This window comes from Anomalospiza imberbis, chromosome 8 (genome assembly GCF_031753505.1).
Source record: "Anomalospiza imberbis isolate Cuckoo-Finch-1a 21T00152 chromosome 8, ASM3175350v1, whole genome shotgun sequence".
In the NCBI taxonomy this organism is placed as follows: Eukaryota; Metazoa; Chordata; class Aves; order Passeriformes; family Viduidae; genus Anomalospiza; species Anomalospiza imberbis.
Genome location: NC_089688.1, coordinates 11,693,264 through 11,716,949, shown reverse-complemented (window position 1 = coordinate 11,716,949; position 23,686 = coordinate 11,693,264). Strand labels below are relative to the sequence as shown.

Here is a 23,686-nt window from a genome sequence, read left to right as displayed (position 1 = left end):
GTAATTCTGGAATGCAGCCTAGGTAAAGCTCTCACTGGTTGGTAGTGTGAGCTGTACCCGTGTTGGTAGAGCAGAGGTAGAAACCACTTTGCACAATGCCTGTCTGCTTTTTCAAATTCTGCTATTGTTTTAAAAAATCTATGCCCTGCATGTCAGTCATCTCTTGTTAAAACAGGGTTTCTGACCAAGAGCGTTGATTGAATAAGAATTATCTAATGTAACATGATCTAAAAGCTCACAGACTGGGAACTCCTGAAAACCTGGCATGGGAGGAATTTTTTTTCCCTTCATTTGTCATGAAGTTAATATATGCAGCTACTCAGGCATGAGGGGATGAAGGGAGAAAAAATAGGTTGTGAACATTATAGTTCATCCAGATGCTTAGAAATGAGCAGTCATGTTTTCCCAAATTATGCAACTGATTTAAAAGTAATGATATATTTTAAAAATTATGCCCCTGAGATTTCTGCCTCCTGGATAAAACACTCATATAATTTTCATATTTTTCTTAGAAATTCCAAGAATTATAAAACCACTACTTAAAAATACCCAGTAATTCCTAAATACTCTCTTTTATTGTTGTTTCTGGAGTTTTCACTGAAACACCTACCATCACCAGAACTGGAGAATTTAGTAGCAATATTACTGATGTAAATTGAATTATTTATTTCCTGTGCCATCCCTCTGCTCTGGCTAAAATGTTGGAGCACTTTGGCAATTTAGACAGTGAGGGATGACAGTGTGAACAATAGTATTAGATAAGTTTATGAAGTGCCTCTAAAATCAGGACTTCCTGTTGTTCAGTAAAAAGGTAGAAATCAATGTCATAGTCAAAAAAAAATCCATTGCCCTTGCAAATTTCAAAACAAAACCAGATTGTTTTTTTGCTCTCAAAATCCTGCCGCCCTCTTCAGGAGAGGAAGGGTTCTCCTCTGAAATGTCTGCATACCTTCTGTGCATGTGAAACATTTTCAGTTAAGAAATAACCCTCTGTTTTTCATGATCCTGAAGCTGATCACCCTAATTGTTTATGATGATGTCGCAAACAACAGAAGCAAAGGTTCCTAGAAAGGATTTGTATAGCGAGTGTGTTTCTCCCTGTCACTGGCATTTTCTGAGTCTGTCACATTTGCCTCATTGGCCAGCAGCAAAGATTGAAATCTTGACTATTGGAAGATGCTGTGCTGGCATGTCCCAACAGTGGGGCATAAGCACACTTCAAAGACATTAAATCTGGGACTAAAATTTCCCTTAATTTTGGCTCAGACAATTTTGATTTCTGAGTGGAGTCCACTGATTTGCAGGTGGGAGAGGTGGTGCTGTGGAGGAAAGAGTTTGGGGAGCTCTGGTATTTCAGCTACAGCTTGTCTCTAACTAATGAAGTAATATCAGAAACTGGTGAAAGTACTAATAGGAATGAAGTAGGATTTTCTGCATTCACTGTGCAGTTGAAAGTATTGCTTTTGAATTACACACTGTTCCTAGTTGCCAGACTTAGCAATAGCGTAATGTAGAAAGGAATATGTCAGCCCTTGTGCATGTTATTTACCATGTTGCTTTGCCTTTCCTTTCCAGCACTTACAGAACCCAGCAAACTTCCATAATGCAGCAACAGAGCTCCTGGACTGGTGTGGAGACCCCAGAGCCTTCCAGAGACCATTTGAGCAGAGCCTGATGGGCTGTTTGACGGTATGTCCATCCTGCCGTGACAGTGGCTCCAGTTCTGTTTTATACTGTGTTCCCTCTCTCGTGGCCAAGGGAACTTGATTTTCAGAATCTGCAATTTAAGGGAATTTTTGTCATTTTACCTTAAATACATAAAGCCAGATCCTAAGACCTGTTTATTTGACTCCATTGCTTAACAGGAAGCAAAATGCAATAACAACAACTTGGAGAATAAGAGACATTTTTAGTTAGATTACTTACAAATGCACAGGCTAGATTATTTGTTATGACACACAGTATTATTTCATGGCTTGAAATTGCTAAGTGAGCCATGTTCTTACAGAGTGATGAACATTCCAGGTATTTGGTTTCCTTTGGCATTTTTGGTAGGGCTGAAGGACTGCTTGCTTTTTATTCTAAGTATGCTGTGCTTCCAGCTAAACAGTGGTTATGACATGCTTGTTCAGCTTACTTTGTTACATGAATTGACTGCAGGTCTCATCCTGACATACTAATTCCTACAATTCCATTGATTTCAGTGTTTTTCTTTTCATTCACTTTTCATTAAGACCACTGTAGTTTCTAAAGTGACTTCATTATAATGCATATTTGTCTGTGCATTTTTGTTTTGAAAATTTTATTTTCCAGCAGCAGCAGCAGTCCAGAACTGTTATGTGGAGTCAAGACTTTAGATGAATTAAATTCTGACTGAGCAGGAGGGTTAAAAGCCTCACTGCAATTTGCCAAGCAAGTTGATCTAAAAAAATAGTCACAAAAGAAACAGAAATTCTGAAATTATTAATGAAGAGACTGACATTTTATTTGTTGTGGGGCAGAAGTGTGTGGATTATTTTCGTGCAATGTGTAGCTGGTATACATAAAACAGACATTAAGACTGAGATTTAATTGCCAGAAATCCAAATGTTAAGGAATGGCTCCATCTTAGTGTGCTCCAGTGTATAGCATCCCTCAGATTTGTATGTCAGAAACTTAGAATAAATCCAATTATAATAGGAGTTGCATATGATCTTCCAGTCAGAGAAAAAATAAAGGAAGTTAGAAATGGTAAATTCCGAAGATAGAATATTTAACAATTCTGTCTGAAGTAAAAGTTATCGGTGGCATCAATTATGCGAAATTGCACATAATGTCCGATGTGACCATAACAATATTTTGTTTATACTTTTTGAAGACTTTGCTAGCATTTTTCAGGGTAGCTTTTGGGAAAGGAGACATTCACCTCAAGTATAATTGGGCAATCTGTGCACAGTATTTCTCTGCAGCCCCTGCTAGAACATTGTCAGTCTGACCTGTGACTTCCTTGCTGTTTAAATCTTTTTTTCTACATGAGCAGATCTTCAGCCCTGCCCAAGTGGAGGGTCAAAATAAGGTCTGACTGCCAGTGATTCATTCTCCTCACAGAGTGTACAAAAAGTGGGCAGGAAATGTTCCATGAAAACTGGTGAGGTAAAACACAATACATGGTTTTCAGTGTGCTGAAATGAAAATGCTGTTTCTCTTCTGACAAGAATGAAAGAAAAAAAACAGTCTTACCATCTAAATACTGTTAATATTTGAGCCACATGTATTACTTTGCTTCATACTTCTCCGTGAAATCTGAACAGGGTGGCATGCTCCCTTTCCCAAGCTTGTTGTGGGAGAGAACTATCTGCAGTGTAGGACTGCCTGGCAGCAGCATCTTTACCACATGTTGTAATCTCATTATATTCCTGACAAGGAAATAACACAGGAGCTTATCCAGGTGGCTTGTTCTGTGTTTGATAAATACACAGGATTTGCAGAATGCCTATAACCTGCAATGAATATGTTTCTTGCTCTTAATTTTAAAATCCCTCTAAGAAAGAGATTCTTTAATTTCTCATTGTGTACATCCCTCTTCCTGCTTCCCATTAAGCAGACTTAACAGCATGGTTGTATCCCAAGAGGTTTGGACTTCCTGTATCTTCTTAATACCTTACCAGTACAGTGGGCAAGGTCTCTTTTTTTAATTTTTTAAAAATTTATCTCCTTCTATGTGTATTTTTTCCATTTAAGGTTACTCATACATAATTTCTTTCTAATTAATATATTCTGATTCATAGTTTAGCAATTGTGAATTTTTAGGCTTGTTTACTTTTATTTAACAAATGTGATAGAACTTCAGTCTGTTTTCAGAGACATTATTCAGAAAGTTGCAAATAAGTCAAGGTAGCTGAAATAATTGAATATCATGAGTAGATTTAACATCAGTTTGCATAGCTTCATGTTCTATACTATCAGGAGCCTATTTTTCTTAATGCTGATAAGGTTTACCAGTTCTTACTTCTTTGTGAGGATTATGCTAAATGAAAAATAAAAAATCAGTATGAAAGTCTATTCAACCACTGAAACAGGATTATTGTTTTATTTTGCTAGCCTTTAAAATGATCTTCAAAATCGAATTCCCTTAAAATTTCCATATTTTTGGATATACTTTTTACAGCAAGTGATCTCTACCATCATTACAGCATTTGAGCTGTGTAGTTCTTTAAGGCATTTAATTTGGAAATTCTACAAATAGTAAAAATGCTTGCTTACTCATAAGGATTTCCCTTATGTATTGAGTAGTATTGAGAATGTATGTATTGTAGTATTGAGAATGATTTTTGTTATTTTTATGACATTATGTTCTGTTAACTCTCTGACCAGGGAAAAAGTGGTATGCTAAGCTGCTGTGGAACCATCAAGGGGTATGAGATGATCGTGTCCTGTGAGTGGTAACACGATATATACTAATCCAAATTGAAACTTATTAGGATGTCATGAATGCAGAGAGGCAGGCTCTCTCAGGAATGTGCAAACATTCATTCAAACACTGAAAAGTTGAAATGCATCAGATGTAATGACAGAGCAGCAAAACAGATCTACTGTGGTATGAATAGCCAGCTGAATAGCATCACACATCAGCATAGGTATAACAGATCCTTTACATCTTTTCAGTCCTATGTATAGTATTTTGCAAAAATTAGCCAATTAGATTTTATCCGATTAATACAGGACAAATATGCCCACAGTCTTGAAATAAGGCTTTAATTTAAAAAGTGGTTCTTAGAAGTAGTTCTGTACCTGACACACTGTCTTTGTGTTGGGACTGTCAGTAATGTCTGGTAACTTTATAACCACCTGAAAGTTTGTATTCCTGCTGCCTGTCTTAGAGTAGATGCAGAAGAATGATCTTAGAAATATTCTGCCTAGTCAATAGCAGAGGAGCTTCCAGCTTCATTGATGGAATTACTGGTTTTGATAATAATATATAGAATGTATATATAGAATAGGCTATTGTAGAAGGTGTTCTTAAATTGTAATACCAGCACTTAGAGAAGTCTTGGTGACTTGAAAGTTTCATAAGTTCATTAGACAGCAATTGTTGAACAATAACGTGGAACACGTGTCTAGTGTTTGTCTTTCCTTGGTGAATTTTTTTTAAGGATAATCTGTGCACATACTGTATACATACTGGCTATTTGCCGTAGATAATTTTTCCACACCAGCAGTGCTTTGTAATTCTGAAGTTAATTTGCTTCTGTGGTCTCCAGAGACATTTTGTGCAACATAATAGGAATGGTTTTCTTATCTCTAAAAGAAACTCAGGATTTTATACAACAGGTGAATTCTGCCAGAGAGGTACCTAATAAGGTATGTGAACCAATAGTCAGATATTTCGTATAATGGATACTTTAAATGATTACTCATTTAGAGTTTAAATAATTTCCTTTTGTGAAAAAGAAATTAGGCTAATGCTGTCAAGGCCTATGAATAAAATTGGGGTATTTCTGTGCATTGCAAAGAGTCAAATAGAAAAGGATACATAGGTAAACCAATGGCTTGTGGCATAAATAGAAGATATTTTTTCATTAACTAAGCCCCAAAAGCTGTGCCTCTTCTGACCAAAATGTGATGCATGTGCATCATGTTGTTATGTTCAAACAGTTCTGACAGACACTAATTCTAGAGCTTAACTTTTTGTGCTTACCCATTACAGAAAATCACTAAAGTGAGTGGGCAATAAAAAATTATAAAGAATACTCATTTCAACAGATAAATAATAAGTCAGAGATAAAGGGGTTAGCTTTGAATCTGTTTTATTTCTTGCAGGCTACAGGCTGTAGAAATATTTCCTATAACAGGTTTTACAGAATTCATGCAAACAAATTATGATCTTTCTCAGAGACAATAAAATTTCTTCTAACTTGCCAAGAAAAGCTAGGTGTTATTTTTCAACAGTAGTTATTTTCAAATCAAATAGACAGTCTGTAGGCCAGAAATTGAATTATAATTGAAATAATTGATTCTATAAATTATTGAAATGGATATGGTGTTCTTTTATATATAATACTGCTCCTTCCATGGCGCTATGGGGAGCTGATGAAAACAGCCTCCACTGTCCACAAACCAGACACAGATCTGTTTTTACTAGGATTGAAAAAATTTCTTACTCTAGCACTAGAATATATTATGGCAAGGCTGATAGTATTGATAAATTTAAGAATGTAATTCTCTAAAAATGTACTGTATATGGCATTACTTTACAGTCTTCTGAAATAAACAGCTTCAGTTACTACACAGCAGTTTAAAGAAATAACCCTGTTTTATCCAAATGAGATACCAGTCCAAGCAAAGAAATGAAAGTACTTTGAGCACTCCCAGGTTAACTTTTCTCCTAACTGTTTCCCAATCCATGTGGATACTAAAAGTCATGTTTAACAGTAACATTGACCAAAAAGTTACACAGTAATTGAATTATATCCCTATGTATGGGAGGCAAAAGCAAAATATTGGTCAAAAGCTTTTGAGGAAAGAATGCTTCAAAGTAGACTGCAATACAAATGACTTTCTGTCAGCATTTGGCCCAGGCTGTTTCATGCATTTCTGCCTCTTCTCAGGTCCAGTGTAGTCTCATCCCAGGGGTGTGCTCTTGCCAAGCAGTTTAACATGTAAATGACCTTATTGAAAGCTTTGGGTAAGGTTTGTGTTGTTGCTGCAGCAAAAATGGAAATGAGGAGATAGCTGAGAGCAAAATGGACAGATTTACAGACTTGTCTTCAGCAAAGGACCATGAAGGCACTGCCTTGTTCTCTTGCTGTGCTTCAGCTTTACAAGGCACCAAGTTTTTTTCATTTTTTAGGGCTCTCCAGTGTGTCTGATCAAGAAATAAAAGAGTGAGAGAGGCAAAACGTGTGCAGTTACTCTGTAGCCGTACCTAGGGGCTTCATCTAAGAAATTAAAATCCATCGCTACGGTGGTTTGGGACAGTAGGAAGAATTTCGGTAAGCAGGATGTGCTTACCTGAGGTGGCTCCTGGTAAATCACTGAATGTAAGAGATCTTCTGTAGTGAAAGCTTTTGTCTCTAACCACTGTAGTTGGGATCTGAGTCTCTCTTTGCACCCAAAAGATGCAAAGATTTCCTACCCCAGATTGTCCACAAAAACTATGCTGAAATAGTCACTGAAATAGTAATTAAAAATGCCTCCCCCCAAATCTTAATGTTCTAGATTTTCCTCTCCAAATACTGGGTCCACCTCAGACATCAGATGTGGGAAACTTACTTATGTTTGGGAAAGAAATATTTCTCTTTAAATTAAAACAAGCAAACAAACAAAACACAAAGCTGTAGTCCTAGTGTCCTTCATCTAAAGGTTATGGATGTAATTTAATTTTTTTGTTCTGGTTGTAGTTCTTATTACATCTCTGTACTGCAGATAAGAGTTGCTGAAATAACAAGCATCAATAATAAACTGATGGAAATATCTGCTAAAGGTTCATGTTTTTATGATACTGATACAATAATACAGTAATCTTTTGAATTTCATTTCTCTTCAGAAAATCCTAGAATTGAGACTGCTGAGATTATTTTAGATCATTCTAAGGAGGAAAAAACCCTAACTGCTCTCAGTTTCATAATGCAGGAATCTGTTTTAGCTTGTTTGGTATGTTATGAAGAGCATAATTGGTTTAAAAAAGACATACATGTTAAAAATAATATATATGAGAATGGCATATCTAAATAATGTGAGGTTTCCATAACAGGATGCCTCAGACTGAAAATGCAGCTAATGCTTGCCTGGATTCATTCTGTTTAATGCAGAAAAGTACATAATCAAAAATCGACCTGTGACATTCCAAAAATCAGATTTCTAATCAGATCAGGGTTTGAATGTGATTAATTAGGTGGGAGAGTTGGTTCAGCATATCTATACCCAGGAAATGGGAGGTTGCAGCTGCCCGTGAGAGCCCTAGAAATGTTACATTTACTCTTTGTGTCCAAGGCTTCCCAAGCAAAAAGTTCACGTGGAAGAAATTGTGCTCCCATCATCCTCTCCAGGCATCTGTTGAACACGCAGCTTTGTGTTTGCAGAGCAGCACAGCACTCCAGGGCTGTGTGCGTGCTGTGCTGCCAGGGTACAGCCAGCAGGCACAGAACACTCTGCTTCCGAGCAGCTCTGAGCGCTGCCAAGTAACTCAGTGTTACTGCTTGTCCTTTCACTTCGTGGTCTCCTAAAGCCCTTTGGACCTAAACTTTGTTAGTCTTGTCAGGTAAAACTCATCGACATCTCCTGCTCTCCAAAGTGAAGTGCTTTTGGAATTCCCTTGTCACTTTCTTCGCATGGCCCAGCAGTGTTTCATGTGTTTCATGCAAATCACTGTTCAAAATGTGCCAGGACTCAGGTGGCAGTACTGCAGTGACCCAGTGATCAGCTGGTTTAAGTACAGCACAGTCCCTGCCTCTTCCTCTGGGACAATTTTCAGTGGAGAGGGTTGAGTATAGTGACCTTCTCTTAGATGTTTGTGGTTGTTAGAGACATGCAGAGAGGATGTAAAAGAGATACCCTTATTCTGCAGGAGTTACATCACCATTGCAGGAAGAGTCAAGAAGTACATGGCAGGCATACTGGCTTGTTTTACTTTGAAAATATGGCCTTTATCCACCTTATAGAGCAGGAAATAATTTTTAAGAAAACTCTTAATTTCAATACAAGTATTCTGTAAAGTCTCTTACATTTGCAGAACCTACTTAATGTCTGTTTTCAAGCATCAAAGGCAAGAACCTGCTTAATTATATATATATATATATATATATATATATATATATATATATATATATAAAACTTCCCTGACTTGCTTTGATTGTCTCTATTGTTGAGGCAGCCCTTCTGCAACTGGAGTGTAAGAGTCTCATCAGATCAGGACTTCAGATCACAGATTTCTTCCTCCTTTTCCTACCCTTTTTTTTTTTTTTCTGTTTGAGACAGATCACTATTCATGTTGCAAAATTCCTCAATTTGCTTCCTGTTTATCTGATCTTTGTGTGTTACTGAGGGGGAAAAATTACCATCTACATTGCAGAATTCTAATTACAAAATTTCTGCTGTAGTCTTCAAACTGCATTCAGATAATTTCAAGTATGCACAAGTGGCTGAACATGGAGCCGTCTGAACCAGCAATCAGCCGGCATTTTTAGTTTTGAGCAACCAGCAAATTGAATTGGTAAAATTCATTCTGATGCCAGCAGGGGGGAGTGCTCTTGACTGCTGCTAGTTAAGAGTTTCATTGAAAGTGCAACATAATGGGAAGGGAGTTTAGAAATAAGCAGTCATGTAGCTCTCTTGATTAACAGGGCTGTTAGGTTGAGAGCTACATTGTTCCAGTACTTCGTGGGGTGATGACAAGCAGGGCAGGGAGTGAAGCTCCGTGGTGAAGCTCCTTAGCCTTGCAAAAGGAGGAAGGAGGCGTGGGGGGGAAGTATTGCAGGTAAATTCAGCAAAGAAAAGATGCTGGTAGCCACATTTGTCTCCTTTTCATGTAATTAAAAGCTCACTCTCATAATTTTCTCCTCACTGTCAATGACCCTGAGAGTTCAGACATCTGGAACTCTGCAGAGCTGACTCACAGACAGTGAATGCAATGTCTCCTTTTTGAATGCTGTTTATTGAATTATTCAGATTAAGGATTTCAGAGGTTTGAAGTGATCAGACTTTCTTACTGGCAGTTGATGTTATAACAATGTTTGTTTGCAGATAGGGTATACATTCCTTTAAAGACATCTTAAAATAGCTGTTAGTGCCATATCAAACTTCAAATAGAAGCTAGGTGTTGCAAGTGTGTTTAGGAAATAGACTGGCTTTTCTAAAGTCTAGCTGTCTGGAATGTTATTGTAAAATAATGTAGAGAAATATTAGATGTTGAACCTTGAGCTGGCCACGCACCTCTCTCACCCATGATAAAGGATGATGATCTCAATTTATGATTGTGGTACTGGCAACTATGTCTAGTTTGTTTTTTTTAAATGTGCTACTTTTCAATGGAATGCTATGTTATGTATGGTTAGGTCAAGTAAGATAAGTTTTTACAGCACTGCAGAATGAAGCCATGGTTGAACACATGGTACCAGCTATATGCTGTCTGAATTTTTGCTGATGTGCTGGATTGGAATTTGTAGTTAGAGAAAGAGTATGTTTGCAAATGGTATCATAATCACTTAGCCATAATATTTAATGGATTATTGAAATTGTTGCTTTGATCCCATCTGATCCGCACTGGCACCTGAATAAGACTGAAATCACGGGAGGTTTCAAATGTGGTAGAATTCCTGGGACAGGGTTCAGGCTGAGCTGGATGGCTCCATGGGCAGCAGGTGTCTGCAATCACTGACGTTTGGCTTGGGACAGACCTAAGGGACCATGCTGTCTACTCTTTTTCTCCAAGCCAGGATGTGATACAGATACAGTCTGGTCTACTATAAATCCCCTTACCCTCCAAAAGCCAGAGAATGATAGGTAGGACTTTTCAGTGCCTGATGATTTTTAATACTTCAAACATTTTCCCAGTGAGTCACGTATATGCTGAGAAGATGAATGTCTGTTCCTAATTTTCTATTTAGGCATTTAATTTTTCTTTCTTTCTCATCTGTAGGATTTCATGTGTGTCTTCGGTCTCATTTTTACAACATTTTTCCTGGTTATAATGATAATTTTAAACTCTTACCCTATCGTGGTAAGTGTTTGCAGACTGTTTTGCCTGCAAAACCACCTAGAGGTTTTGCAGTTTACTCTGTCACTGTCCAAGTCAGGACTAAATACATAGAAATTACCTATAACAAGCACAAGTTATGATTTGACAAAGGACTAGTAATTAATAATCTGAGTAAAATTTATACTTCTGTCATCTGGGCTGTATTCCCTTGTTGCTATAGTGTTACATAAGGCAATGTCAAAAGACATTAGAGTTAGGACAAGGTAACTTGTCAAAGAAGGAAATTGCATGGTGCTGATGTATTCATGATGATGTCCTGTATTGCTCACCTAGTACTTCTTCAATACTTGGTTTTGTTGTCTGTCTGGATATATGTACTTTCTGAGAGTCACCTTTTATATCCTAAAACCAGATTTGGTATATCTCCAAGCTCTCTGTCTTGAATGAATTTCTGAGGATAATCATTAGCAGTTACACTGTTTGTCCAGGTAAGTTCCTGTGAGGCACTCAAAGGTAAATTTCATCAGGGCTTGCTGACCTGAATATATTAAGCTTACCAAATGTCTTGTAGCTATTTCTTTGCGTTTTGTGGATCATGCTCTTATGATGCATTTCTTGTCTTGTTTCTGAGAATTCTCAGTGTCTGTTTAAAAAGCCAGGGGGTCCCTTGCATACAGAGGAAAGTTTGACAAGTACCAAGTGAGCAATGTCTGACTTGAATTGTAGACAACCTGAAACAGGGTCTTGGGAGGGGAATGTATGATCTGTTCCACTGACCTTAATTGTGAAATAAAGGTAAGTCTTTAACCTGTCACAATTGAAAGAAAAACTTGAAATACAGTCAATGCAAATATTTGTAAGCCTTGTTAAAAAATTCAGACAAGATGCAGCTGGCACCATGTGTTCGACCATGAGTTCATTCTGCAGTGCTGTAAGCACTTACCATAGTTGACCTAAGCATTCCTTGCAAAGGAAATAGATGTGTACTGCTCTATTCATGTTGACCAAGCTGAGGCAGAAGGGACCAGAGAAAGCCCTCTTGAGCACAAGTCCACCAGTTTGTTTAACAGACCCTCTTCCTGCATTTAACGGTGTGTGTACAAGAAAACTGTAGATGGAAAATGACTCTTGGCAAAACAGAAATTTTATTAGAAATGTCTGCTTTCTATTAAGTTTCCATGGCTTTTGTTGTCCTTTTGAGAGGAAGAAGGGACTTTTTGTGCAGTTCGTCAGTGGAAGCACTTTCTTTCAAAGTTACATTATTATTTTTAAATTTTTTTTTGCTAAAATAAATTTCCAGTTTGTTTTCCCTCACGCTTGGCATGAAGAAGCAAGCAGTAGTTTGACTGGTTGACCTCTGCACACTGTCAAGTTCAGATTCTGCCTTCTCGTGCTCAGCCCTCGTGTGGTGTTTGCTGGGGCACTGCCTCAGCCACCACGAGGTGGGTGCTGCCTGGCCGGGCTGTGCCCATCGGGGTGTGGTCAGCCTTGGGCTGCACACTCTGGAAAGCTCTGCTTTCCCCCCCTCTGAGCTTCATGGCAGTGCTCCTCTGGCAGGGGAAATGAAGAAAATGAAACTGATGTGGGAGCACAGAAAATTAGGTGTCAGCCTGTGGTTAGGACTGCACTGACCAAGGCTTTGCAGTGTGTTCAGTGAAGACAGTGCAAGCAGAACTTTGCTTTTGTGGGTTTTACAGTTCTCTCTGTTTCCTGAGTTACTTTGTAGAATTTTTCCATAAATAGCAAGATGGCAGTTGAGCGTAGTGATTTGGCCTCTTGCTAGGACAGTCTCAGGATTTGTAGCTTCATGTTTTAAAACAAATTGAGCATATAAGCAGCCAATGCATTTCCTGAGTTACCGTTGCTCACTGATGAGCAGGTGTATCTGCCTTTCTCCAGCTTCAAAATAAATGGTTTAATGATTGTATGCTTTTTCAAAACAGAGAATGGGAGGGCCCTTTCTCCATTGTTTTACAGACCTGATTGGCACTCTGAAATGTGTTCCTCTGGGATGGTGGAATAGATGACAGCTAAAGGATTTAAAATAATGTTTGTACATTAATGAGACATTGTTCTCAGGAGCCTTTTGCAAGGTGTTGTTTTAGGTTTCTCAGAAGAGCTTTTTGTCTGTTTTCTTCTCATCATTCACTCCCCCTCCCCCCGCCATATCTACTTTTGGGTGGCTGAAGAACAGTAATACTGCAAGTAGAAAAGGGAAACAGATTTCCAAGTATGTAAGATGTGTATTCCAGATCTCATGGCAGCCCACCAGTCTTCACTCCTGTTGCTATTTTAGCATGAAATATGATGTATCATATTCTGCTTTTGTTTTTCTGGTTTTAATGGTTTCGTGAGTGGGTTTTTATTGATTTTTTTAAAAAAATTATTATTATTAGTTTTATTTTTTTCTTAATTTTGCAAATTTGGACCTAGAGTCTTCTCCAGGATGCTAACAACTGGACTTCTAAGTGTAAAGGATTAAAGGCTGAGCTACCAAACTGGAAATGTTTTTTTGTTATCACGAAAAATTGCATAATTTATTTTATTTTATTCCTTTTTTACTTTCCTGTCTGAAAGCTGTAATTGTGAAGAAATGTGATTAAACAGGCGTGTATTACTGTACTGATCATCCTCAATTTTCATTTATTTTCCCTGAAGCTCTCTTTTCAGTTTTGAGGTTGTAAGGGTTAAATTTAGGGAGGGAACACTCCCACAGATTATGTCTTACTAATGTGTAATTTTTAAATTAATAGGAGCAACAGAACAAAAAAATCTACCTGGGAACTTCATTCATGTTAATTCTTCTTTAAGAAATAAATTTGTTTCTTAAGTGTTAATTAGGAAAAGTGGATATATTGGAAAAAGTATAGAATAATGTTTGTAAGTTATCACATATGTTAGTTCTTCACTCTCTTCTATGCTGTTGCTTTTTGCAGTTCTGGACACACATAATTGCAGTGTCATTCATTAAGAAAGAAGCTTTCAGATGAAGAAAGGGCGGGAGAAGGATATTTTCTTGTACTGTAAGCTGTTAAAGATAGGGACTTACTTTTGCCTCAGGAAATGGTGTTCTGTTTCTTGTGCAGTTCCTTCACCATAGTTTTAATGCAAAGAAGTAATGGCACTGTTAAGAATAATCTTTTTTATCTGTGCCTCCGAGTCTGAAGTCATCATGTGCCACTGGAAGGCAATAGAAAATCTGTGCTGTGTGTAACTTTAGCATCGTTTGGCAGAATGACTGTGGGATTGTGTTTGTGCTGTGCAGATTTTAAAGAGGATACGTTCTTGGCTGATAGTTGTGTTGCTGGCTTGGAGAAGCAGTTGACTGCTTTTCATCCTTAGCTAGAGTATTCAGTTTGCCTGGTTTTGCTAGTTTTTCTAGATCAGTCAACAACAACAACAGTCTTTCACTAATTTAATGTTTGGCAAATGCTTCTTGCACAGGCCTGTTCATTCTAAAACTGTGGTAAATGTGCTTCCCAATACCGTATTGTTGAAATGCAGCAACTGTGACACTGAGCACAGCGTAGGACAAGCCTGCCCAGCAGCGTGGAGCGGGCATTTTAACCTGAAGGACCTGGGCACTGCCCTTGGGAGCAGGGCCAGGAACTGCACAACAGAGGCAGACACTGAGGGTTTCTCATCCTCACATCTCAAATACAGTAAAGTGTGTTCTATGCAATCTTTACATACATTGCCCTTCCATTATTTCTTCTGGCTTTTGTCTCTCCAATTTTCATGGAACTACCAGGCCTTTCTTCTGACAGGTGGCCAAATAATTGGATCACTGGAAGACTCCTGTGTTCAGTTTGCTGTGCTTGCGTTGGCAACTACTGGGGAGCAATGCCTCATACCGTGGTTATACTGTGCTCTTGCTGCAGATTCAGATGTCTAACATTAGTGCTGATAAGCAGGTTAATGTCACTTTGTGAAGAGCTCAAGTAACCCGTAATGAAGCTTTCTCTCTTTCCCTCTGCAGGTGGTTAGTCGAGTGGCAGCTCAGCAAGGATTTGACTTGGATCTTGGATACAGGCTACTGGCAGTATGTGCAGCCAACAGGGACAAATTCACTCCAAAATCAGCTGGTAGGAAAAGCCTTTTTTGATGTATTGTTGATTCTCAGATGATCATATTCTGTAAAAAATGCTACCTGTGACTGTCTTGCATTCTGTAAAAAAACGAAACAAAAAGCAGACATGTATTTGGTGGGTTTAGTTCTGTTGCTTTTAGCCTTTCAATGGCATGCTCTTCTGAGACTACATGACTTTGGAAATATATATCTTCCCAGCTAGTGCTGTTTGTTGCCCTATTTGATCTCATGGATGAAATGCTGCTTCCAGAAGCACAGATGTTTAGTAATTGCATGGTGGGAATGAACATACTCAGACCCTTCTGCTTTGGTAAACCATTGATTTTCTGTCATGTGTCAACCTCTAAATCTTTTGCATCCATTCTGCACTCCCTAGTATATCTATTGCAAAACTTGGACTCCTTGACTTCATGTGCCTGTGCAAATAACTACCATGGTTTCTTGTACATCTAGTCCTTAGAATTACAATTCTGAGCCAAGAGTAGGTAGTAATTCTAGTGCTGTAGTAACAAGTAACCATTTTTCCAGTGTTTTGTAGCAATAATCTGTTACAGGTCTCTGATGAAGTAACAATATTTGATCATGATATATTGCCATTGCTCCTTTTAGAGATGTAGAAAAGGCACTTAAGGGTCTTCCTGCTTCTCACATGTTTGATTTAACTGGAGCATTTAATTCTGGTTCTCCTTTTCTTAGCTGATGAATGTCAACATAATGTTCACTGGCTTGGAAAACAGGAAGATAATTGTTCCATTCCAGACTGAGCGTGGATAACTTTTCTGCTTTGTACTAAACTGGTATGCAGTCCCCATTTTGGAACATCAGAGAAGGTTACCTTCTTCCAAAACAGTGGCTTTAAGCCAACTGTGACTGGGTGTTAACATTTCTTTTCATATTTCTTTTCAGTTTTTATCAGCCCCAAACATGGCTACCTTTGTCCTAAGTGTTCTAAGCAGTTCCTCATGCAAAAGTGGCTTTCACATCAAAGCATATTCACTGGACTTAGTTTTTTGGTTTTTTTGGTTTTTTTTTTTTTTTTTTTTTTATGAGAAGGAACCAATAATCTTACTAAATGTTGAATAAACTGTCTGATTTTCATCCAGGAAAACTGTGTGGAGGATAAAATGTTCCATTGACCAGGCACAATGCCTCTTTTTACTGACTCCCTATTAAGTTTATCCATTTGTTAGCTATCACACCTCTTCTTGGTTGGTTGGGTTTTTTTTTTGTTTTGTTTTTGTTTTTGGTTTTTTTGGGGTTTTTTTTTTTTTTTTTTTTTAAGCTTATCAAGGAAGGTTTTCCAGCTATGACAGCATTAAATTTTCTTTAAAAATATTGCTCTTCCCCCTCTCTTACTAATTCTTCCTGACATGTCTCTCCATCAGAGTGTTACAGGAGGTGAGGTTGAGAGTCAGATGTTACAGTCCTTTTCCTTTAGGGCTCACTGAAGGAGTAGGCTTGAAAACTGTTGGTCAGTCATCATGGTCTAGAGAAGCCCAATATCAGTGTTTGATTTCTACCAGTAATTACTTTTTTGAGGAATATATGTGAGGTTTCTTTTAAACTTAGCACTCTGTACAGAGTTGACTCTTTCCCTTTTTAATTGATAGAATACTGGGAAAGCTGGTAAATCACACGCTCTTCTCTCGATATATTCTAAAACCCTTCTCAGTCCTTTGCTTTGCTTCCTATTTCTCAGTTGTATATAGAAGTAATTTATTTTCGATGATCTTAAATATTTGATTTCATAACTACTTTAGTTTTACTCTGTGTACAGCTGTTTCACCAGGTCTTCCTGGAGTTTCATCATGCCCATCTACACTGTGCATTTTGTGCTCTTACTATCTGTGTTAAATACTCATATTTTGGGGCATAACATAACATATTTTGTGAAATGTCACATATAGCCCTTACTCTAAGGATGTCACATTCACATAGGAACTCTGAGAGCTACATCCTTGAACAGGCGTCTTTGAAAGATTGACAGACTGGGATTACAAATGTGAGGTCATTTCAGAACATACAGACTTTTTTTAAAGTGTTATTTTCCACATCAGAGTGCATTAATATTTGCTGATTTCTCATACAGCAATGGCCCTATTCCTTAATTCAGTTTTTGTAAAACTGTTGAGATTGTCCTTTGCTTTTCTTGTAGAGAGTGTGCTTCATTGAAAGCTGCCTTTTGTGACTTGCTTAAGTTGTTGTCAGGGATGCTTGCAGGTTGTTTTGAGAAACTCCCTCTCTTTTCTTTTGCGTCTAATGAAAGACACCTTCAACGCTTCTTCCAGTCACATTCCTGCAGAAATCCCCTGATGTAGATATCAAATGGCATTAATTTTAATGAAAAAGAATTTGTTTTTCCCTTCCTCCAGGCTTAAGGGGAATTTACAATGGTTTGCATTCATTCCTCCAAGTATGAATTTAATGCTGCCAAAGGGATCACTCTGGAAACATTTTTAATCCATGTTGTTTGGTGTCTGACATTCTTAAATGCTAGGAGAAAAAAAGACTTTCTAATTAAAACATATTTGAGTAGGTGAACATCAGGGAAAATAATTGCACCGTATCCTTTCAAGGGCCATCCCTGTTAGTACCTCCTTACAGCTTGGGACAAGGTTTGTTGACTGGTGTCCTGCAGGCTGGGAGCCTGGAAGTGGTGGCTGGCAGGCTTTGCAGCTCTGCTGTGTGGGGCAGGTGGACCCCTCCAGCCCAATGTCCCTCAGGTCTGCTGGTTTGCAGAGATGGCTGACCCAGTGCAATCAGTAGTCCTGCTCCTGTTCCCCTGCAATTCCCACCCTAAGCTTGTTTGGGGACCTCTCTGGCAGTAGAGCTTTTTCTGTTTGACTGCTCCCTGAGCTGTCTCCCAGGAGAGTCAGTGTCCCCATGGCAGCACCTGGGGATCTCTCTTATCCCTGATGGAAGTGGGCTGGAGCCTGAGGCTAGAGGGCAGAGCATCCAGCTGCCAAACAGGCTCAACTCTAGGGGAAAACCACCCCTTGCTTCTTGGAAATGGCCTCACGATCCCAGCTGGTTTAAGCTGTTCTGGTGGTGGCTCCCTGTTCAGCTGGAAAGGAGGTGCAGATGGCAGCTCAGAGTCCAGGCAGGCATGGGGGGAAGCAGGGAGGGACAGGAGGCTGCAGCCAGGCGGGGCAGCTTTTCAGGTGGCACAGACTCAGCTGGGGAAGGGCAGGGCACCAGACCAAGAGCTGCCAGTTCCTTGGCTTCTCCCGTCCAGGATTGTTTGGTGTTGCCAAGACAGTGTTTGATGTGCTTTTTGGTGTTGTTTTACTTGGTCATTGAGATAGTTAGCAATTAGCTAATACAAATTGTTTTGGAGAATGCCTAGGGGGGAGGTTCATGCAGCATGACAAGTACTAATAAGTTGCCATGTGTGTTTTTAAATAGAAATGATGATTTAATGACTGTGCCTTTTGTCTCTGCTTTCTGGTGTTTGTACCTGAAATAATAGCTGTTGCCTTTTATTCTTCTAGCCCATGCTGCTGCAACAGGGCAGCTGCCTCAGCAGGAGGTCAAACACAGCATTTCCCACCCTGAAGACAAATGACAAAGCCTTTAAAAATATATGTGTCTCTTTTGGTGACAGCTGCTCCCCAGACCGTCCACTGCAAATTCCTTTGCCTTGTTGTGACACCTGTAGGGAATGGCCCAGCAGGTTGGCTGCCTGCTCATTTGCTTCCAGACAGCAGTAACCCGAGTTGCTCTTAGTATGTGAGTGCATAGGTGTTTATGTATTCTGGCTTTTCTTCCTTCCTTCTCCCTGAACAGTGTTTGCTTGGACTTTTTCTGAGCACATCTGATGCTTTTGTCCTTCCTGTAGAAGATTTTAAGTTATTTGGTAGCCTTATTTTAACTGTTCAAATAAAGTAGAGTTCACCAATTAAAGTGTTTATTAAAAAAAAAAATAAGGGGGCTGGAAGAGAAAGAGAGAGAACAATTTTTTGTTCTGAATTTTTTTTTTAATATACTTTATCGAGCTACTGAACTTCATTGCTCTTGTAGCTACTTTTCTAGTTTTGCTTCTGTCAGGAGGCCAAGCTGAGGCCAGACAAGGGGACGACAGGATGAGATCATACAGGGAGCTTTGTCAGAAGAGGACAGTATTCAGTATCTCTGTAAAGAGAGAGAGGAAGGAAGAAGCCTGAGGGCAGAACTGTGCAGAAAAGGTACTTTAGCAGTCACTGAGCAGCTACAGCAAACGAGTGCTGTGATAGCTTAGATGGGCAGCCAAGTGTTGGCTGTTTGATAGCAGAAATAGCAACCCTTTTTTGATATCACTTTGCTTTCAGTCCCTTAGGCTGTGCTTGGTGTGCTTCTGATTTCACTTTTCAAGAGCAGTATTACTTAATAATCTTGATTTTATATGAAGTATGCACTAAAACTTCATAGTATTTGTGGACTCTATATTATGGGGTTTTTTATTTCTTTAGCTTCAGTCATTGTACTGAAGCTGTGATACAATAGGGCTGTTCTTGTGAATAGAATGCCAAAGCTGTAATTAAATTGGACCCTGGGTTAACAAAGGTATTTGCTGTGAGAGTGCTGGCAAATGGAGGTGTTAAAACATTCCTGGACAAGATACTGAGACCCAAGGTATGTCCTGATCAAGATACATTTTCAAAGCAATAGTAGAGATTGGGCAAAGAGTATTTTGGTGTATTATCAAATCAAAGTCCCAGAAATTATATAAAATGAGAGAAGAAATGATGCCACAATGTGAATGAATAAAAAGGTAGAAAGTAAGGATAGCCTCTAGATCATGGAGGACCATAGGGCTAGATTAACACTTTTACTAAGTTTCCAGTAATAATGCGCACATTATCTGTGGAGACAAGGCAAAGTGAGGTGGCTAAAAGGATTACAAGTATAGAATAGAAATTACTCCAGCCAAGGCTGATGGCATCCCTCCAGCTTGAAGGGGCCAAATGATTGACAGGCCTGTGTTAGGAAAGAAACAGCATATAAATTGTCAGTCTCATGCCTCACACCGAAGATTTCCAGCAAGTCAAGTCAAAGTGGTCTTATATGACTGGTGAAGAAATACAGATGCTGTATCTGCACTTAGGAAAGTGGCTGATAAGAATAAGTAAGCAGCTTTATGAGAGCAGAGTAAAAGCTTGGGTTGTTTGTGAAATGAAAGGTGAGCAGAGTTATGAAATGTATGTAAGTACTAACAAATGAACAACTCAGAACAAGAGCTTTTACACTACAGTACAGTATTGATACAAAAACATACTGCTGTAAATTGAATAAAACACTGAAATAAGTGGGGAATTCAGAATTATCGGGGCAGTTGCATTTTAAAAATATCTTCAGCTAGAATGACAGTGGAGAGGGATGGAGCAGAGTAAAGGAAAATGGAAACAAGAAAGAACCTTTTTAAAGATAAAATTCAGTGTATGAAATTGTGTAATGTGGTTCTGGATGTAGCTGGAAGCTGGTTAAGAACCTTTTATCTGTGTTGTCCTAAATTTCTACTACATTTCCATGCAGATACCTAATCCATTGCTAGTTAGAGTTGGTGTTCTAAAACCATCCACTTGATGATCCTCATTAAAATAAAGGTATTCTTTTCTTTTAGCTGTTACCTTCTGAAACAGCTTTTGGTATTGAAAACTGACTACATTTCAGGTGTTCTCTAAGTTCACTTCCCTGCTCTTAGCACAGATTCTCACAGTGTGCCCTTGTCTGTCTTGTTCTCAGTTTTGTAGTTCTGTATTTTTGAAGCAAGGATAATAATATGCCTTCCATCTCACTTTTATTTATCTCATTTAATTAAATTCAGTATCATGCAGTACAGAATCTACCTCTTCCTCTGTAGGTAGTTATGCAGTGCAGCAGAGCCATGGTTTCAGCTGGGACACTTTGTTGTCATACAGATAAAAGAATTCTGTTCTGGTACATATATTGGCAGGATACACCTTTGTCGCAACTAAGTTTTTCTTTCATAGTGATTTATAGTATGGATACGACAAAAAAAATAGTAATTAATTCTTAATTCATTTAGATTATGAGGTTAGTTTTATTAGTTTCTCTTAATGAAGTTGGCAACTTCCCTTGACCAAAAGGAAACAGTCAGAAGTGCTGCTCAGTGGCAAGCAGCATTCATTCATGTCTGTACTCTCTGGCAGCCATGTCTATGCTGGCTGCAGAAAAGGCACACTGGACTTTGCCCATTTGTCCCACCCATGAGTTCACTCAGAGCAAAGCTCTGTAAGACCTGCAGATTTGGCTATTATATCCTCTATCTTGGGCCTCTGACAGGTTGGCTTGACATATGGCAGACATGTTAGTAGTCAGCTCTCAAGCATCCTGAGGTTAAGAAGAGCTTGTAGAATGAGAAGCTTTTCCCCACTGGGCCTTATTTGTTTGGGTTGTTCTTGTTCCCTTCCTCTGAAAGGTCTGCTCCTCATGCATTTGATCTGCCTTCTGCTCATGGGAAACAGGATCATACTTGTGTCATATTTTCATTATTCTCCTAGTAGCTAGGCAACTCCTCTTCATTTTTACTGAGAGCTTGAGGACCTCATAACATATCAACATAGATAGGTATTGTTTTGGTGAAAATTCAGTTCATTTTTTGGCATTCACTGTTCTGCTGTACACTTGAACACCTATGTTTATAAAGGAGATTGCATGGCTGAGCTGCTGCTTCTTTATTCTGACTAGCCAAAATACCAGGTGGTGTATCTGGCCTGTTCTTTTTGACATTTCACTGGTCCTTGTTACCATGGCACCAATTCTGACTTTGAGAGATGTCACAGTAAAACTGTTGCCAGGTTGGAACATTTTTGCTCTAGTGCCTTTACTATAGCACTTAAAGAAATTGTGGACACTCAACTACAGCAACAAGCTTGCTCTGCTGTTTTCTTAGTCTGTGCCTTGAATTTTCTTGAGGATGGCACTTACCTGAATGCTCTCTTTGCAGCAGATTTGATGTGTAGTAGTGCATTAACTTATCATGCAATTCCTGGGAAGAATCTTTTCCTAAAGTGTGCAGCAAACTTCCACTTGGACTGGAACTGGCATTCCCCAGAGAAGACTTCTGTTGATCTCTATCAGTGTTTTCTGTCTTCTGCTTCAGGGATTCCATATGTGCTGAGAACAGCTGAAGATTTGGTGGTAGAAACAGCTTAGATCCTGGTCTGAGTGTGAATTTTGATTTTTCATTTTATGTTGTTTTGAGTAACTTCCCTCTGAAGATGAGGTAAGTCACAATTGGCAAGTAAGAGGGGAGGCAGCTGTGAAAGCCTGCATATATTCATGGGAGAGAAGAAAGCAAACTCTTAGAATGGCATTTGCCCTTTATAAGCTGCCTTTTCCCAGCTTACAGCAAGCAGTCCTGAGCTTGTTGCCTTTGGAGCTGCAGTGCATCCAAACGTAGAGCCAGTGCTCTCTTATTAGCCTGTGAATCTTGGAGGCATTCAGAGAAGTTCGTGAGGAGTCCAGCTACGAGAACAGTAGCACAGCAACTTCCATGGGGACTGGGAGCTTTTGTGCTGCTGGAGGGCTGAACCACGAAAGCATGAACTCTGAACAGATCAGATCATCAAGCTCCAAGAACAGCAAGTTCACTTCCTAAATACAATTCAGATTCCACTGCTCACATTTTCAGATCCATCCCTAATTCCTCCAGGCTTGTCTGCAGCATGGAGTCAGCCTGTTGAAAAAAGTTCTTGCTCTGAATACTCTAGATATGATACTCTGAGAAACACAATGATTACTAGATAAGATGTTATATGTAGTATTTCTCTTTAAAAAGAGAGATTTCCATACTGAGAAGTTTTGAAAAAATGTTTTTATTTCATCTTTTCTAATGTTCCTATTTAAGCACACCTGTTAAAGTGTGCTAATAGCTCAGTATTTGCAAAAGTTCTATGTGATACAATACATTCATTTAAATACCTGTGAAGAATAAACAAAAAATCATAAGAATTCATCATCATAGATAGTTATAATTTCTATCAGTCTTTGTGCAACTTTGTGTGATGGGGTTCAAGGAGAAAGACCACAGAATAAAGGAAAATTGATTTGAAGAGAACTCTTAAGCAATATGATCCCAAAAAATGCATATTGTTCCTTATAACATGTGCTGTTTTTCTGAGAAGTTCAGTAGAAGTCAATATGTTCATGTTTGATGAGGCTTTTGGATTGTTTCCTTTTTATGGATTGTTTTTGCCTTTATCTAATTTTACTTCCAGTAAAACATGTAAAGAAAACCATCAGATTTGCTTTCATCTACAGGTTTTCTGGATGCCAAGGTAAATAAGTCCCTTTTTATTTTTTGGTGTTCTGATGAAAATGCAACAATACATGTCATTGTGAGACACTTCCGTGAATATCCCAATAAATCACTCTTTATTCCTGACACTTCCATGTAAGGTGAATTATGCTTTATAGCAGATAGCAGTAACACCTGACTTAAGGATTAAATGGAAGAAATAAGATTTTCCTCATGAAGTTTAGTAGCTTAACAATAATAGACTCCAAAAGGTGTGACGCTAAGTAGAAAATTAAGTTGGTTTGAATTTCATTTCTATGACCTAAAGCAGGCTTTTAGGAAAGTCTGGATGTCAAGCCCATCTAATAAATACATGATGGTGAGCGTGTGTCTACTAAAAGACTTCCTGTAGCTGCAGTTGTTTTTGGGGCTGAAGCCCATAGGTAAGATTTCCCAATGTGATGGAAGGGTAAAATGATCAAGCATTGAGATGCCTGGATATTGTGGAGTCATAAGGAAATCTCTTTGACTCTTACCTGTCTGTCTAGTAGGTATCTCAGTTGTATCTCTGCTTTGCTGCTGTATGTATTTCTTATGTGCGCTGTTACAAACAACCAGTGTTTCTTTGTGTTTTGTATAAACTGAGTATCTACTCAACTTCTGAGATTCACTCTCAGCAAAA

At 38.7% G+C, this 23,686-nt stretch overlaps 1 protein-coding gene across 15 annotated transcripts in view; it reads left to right on the top strand.

The window, feature by feature from the left end:
* ZMIZ1 (zinc finger MIZ-type containing 1) overlaps window positions 1-23,686 on the top strand; it is a 717,720-nt gene that overhangs the window by 573,274 nt on the left and 120,760 nt on the right. For 14 of the 15 annotated variants that reach the window (XM_068197351.1, XM_068197344.1, XM_068197354.1 and 11 more), the window contains 2 exons: window positions 1,576-1,689; window positions 14,655-14,760. In XM_068197351.1, the coding sequence (XP_068053452.1) occupies window positions 1,576-1,689; window positions 14,655-14,760 (220 nt within the window). Of the gene's footprint in view, window positions 1-1,575; window positions 1,690-14,654; window positions 14,761-21,581; window positions 21,991-23,686 lie in introns of those variants that run through there. The other variant, XM_068197357.1, reaches the window with a different exon arrangement.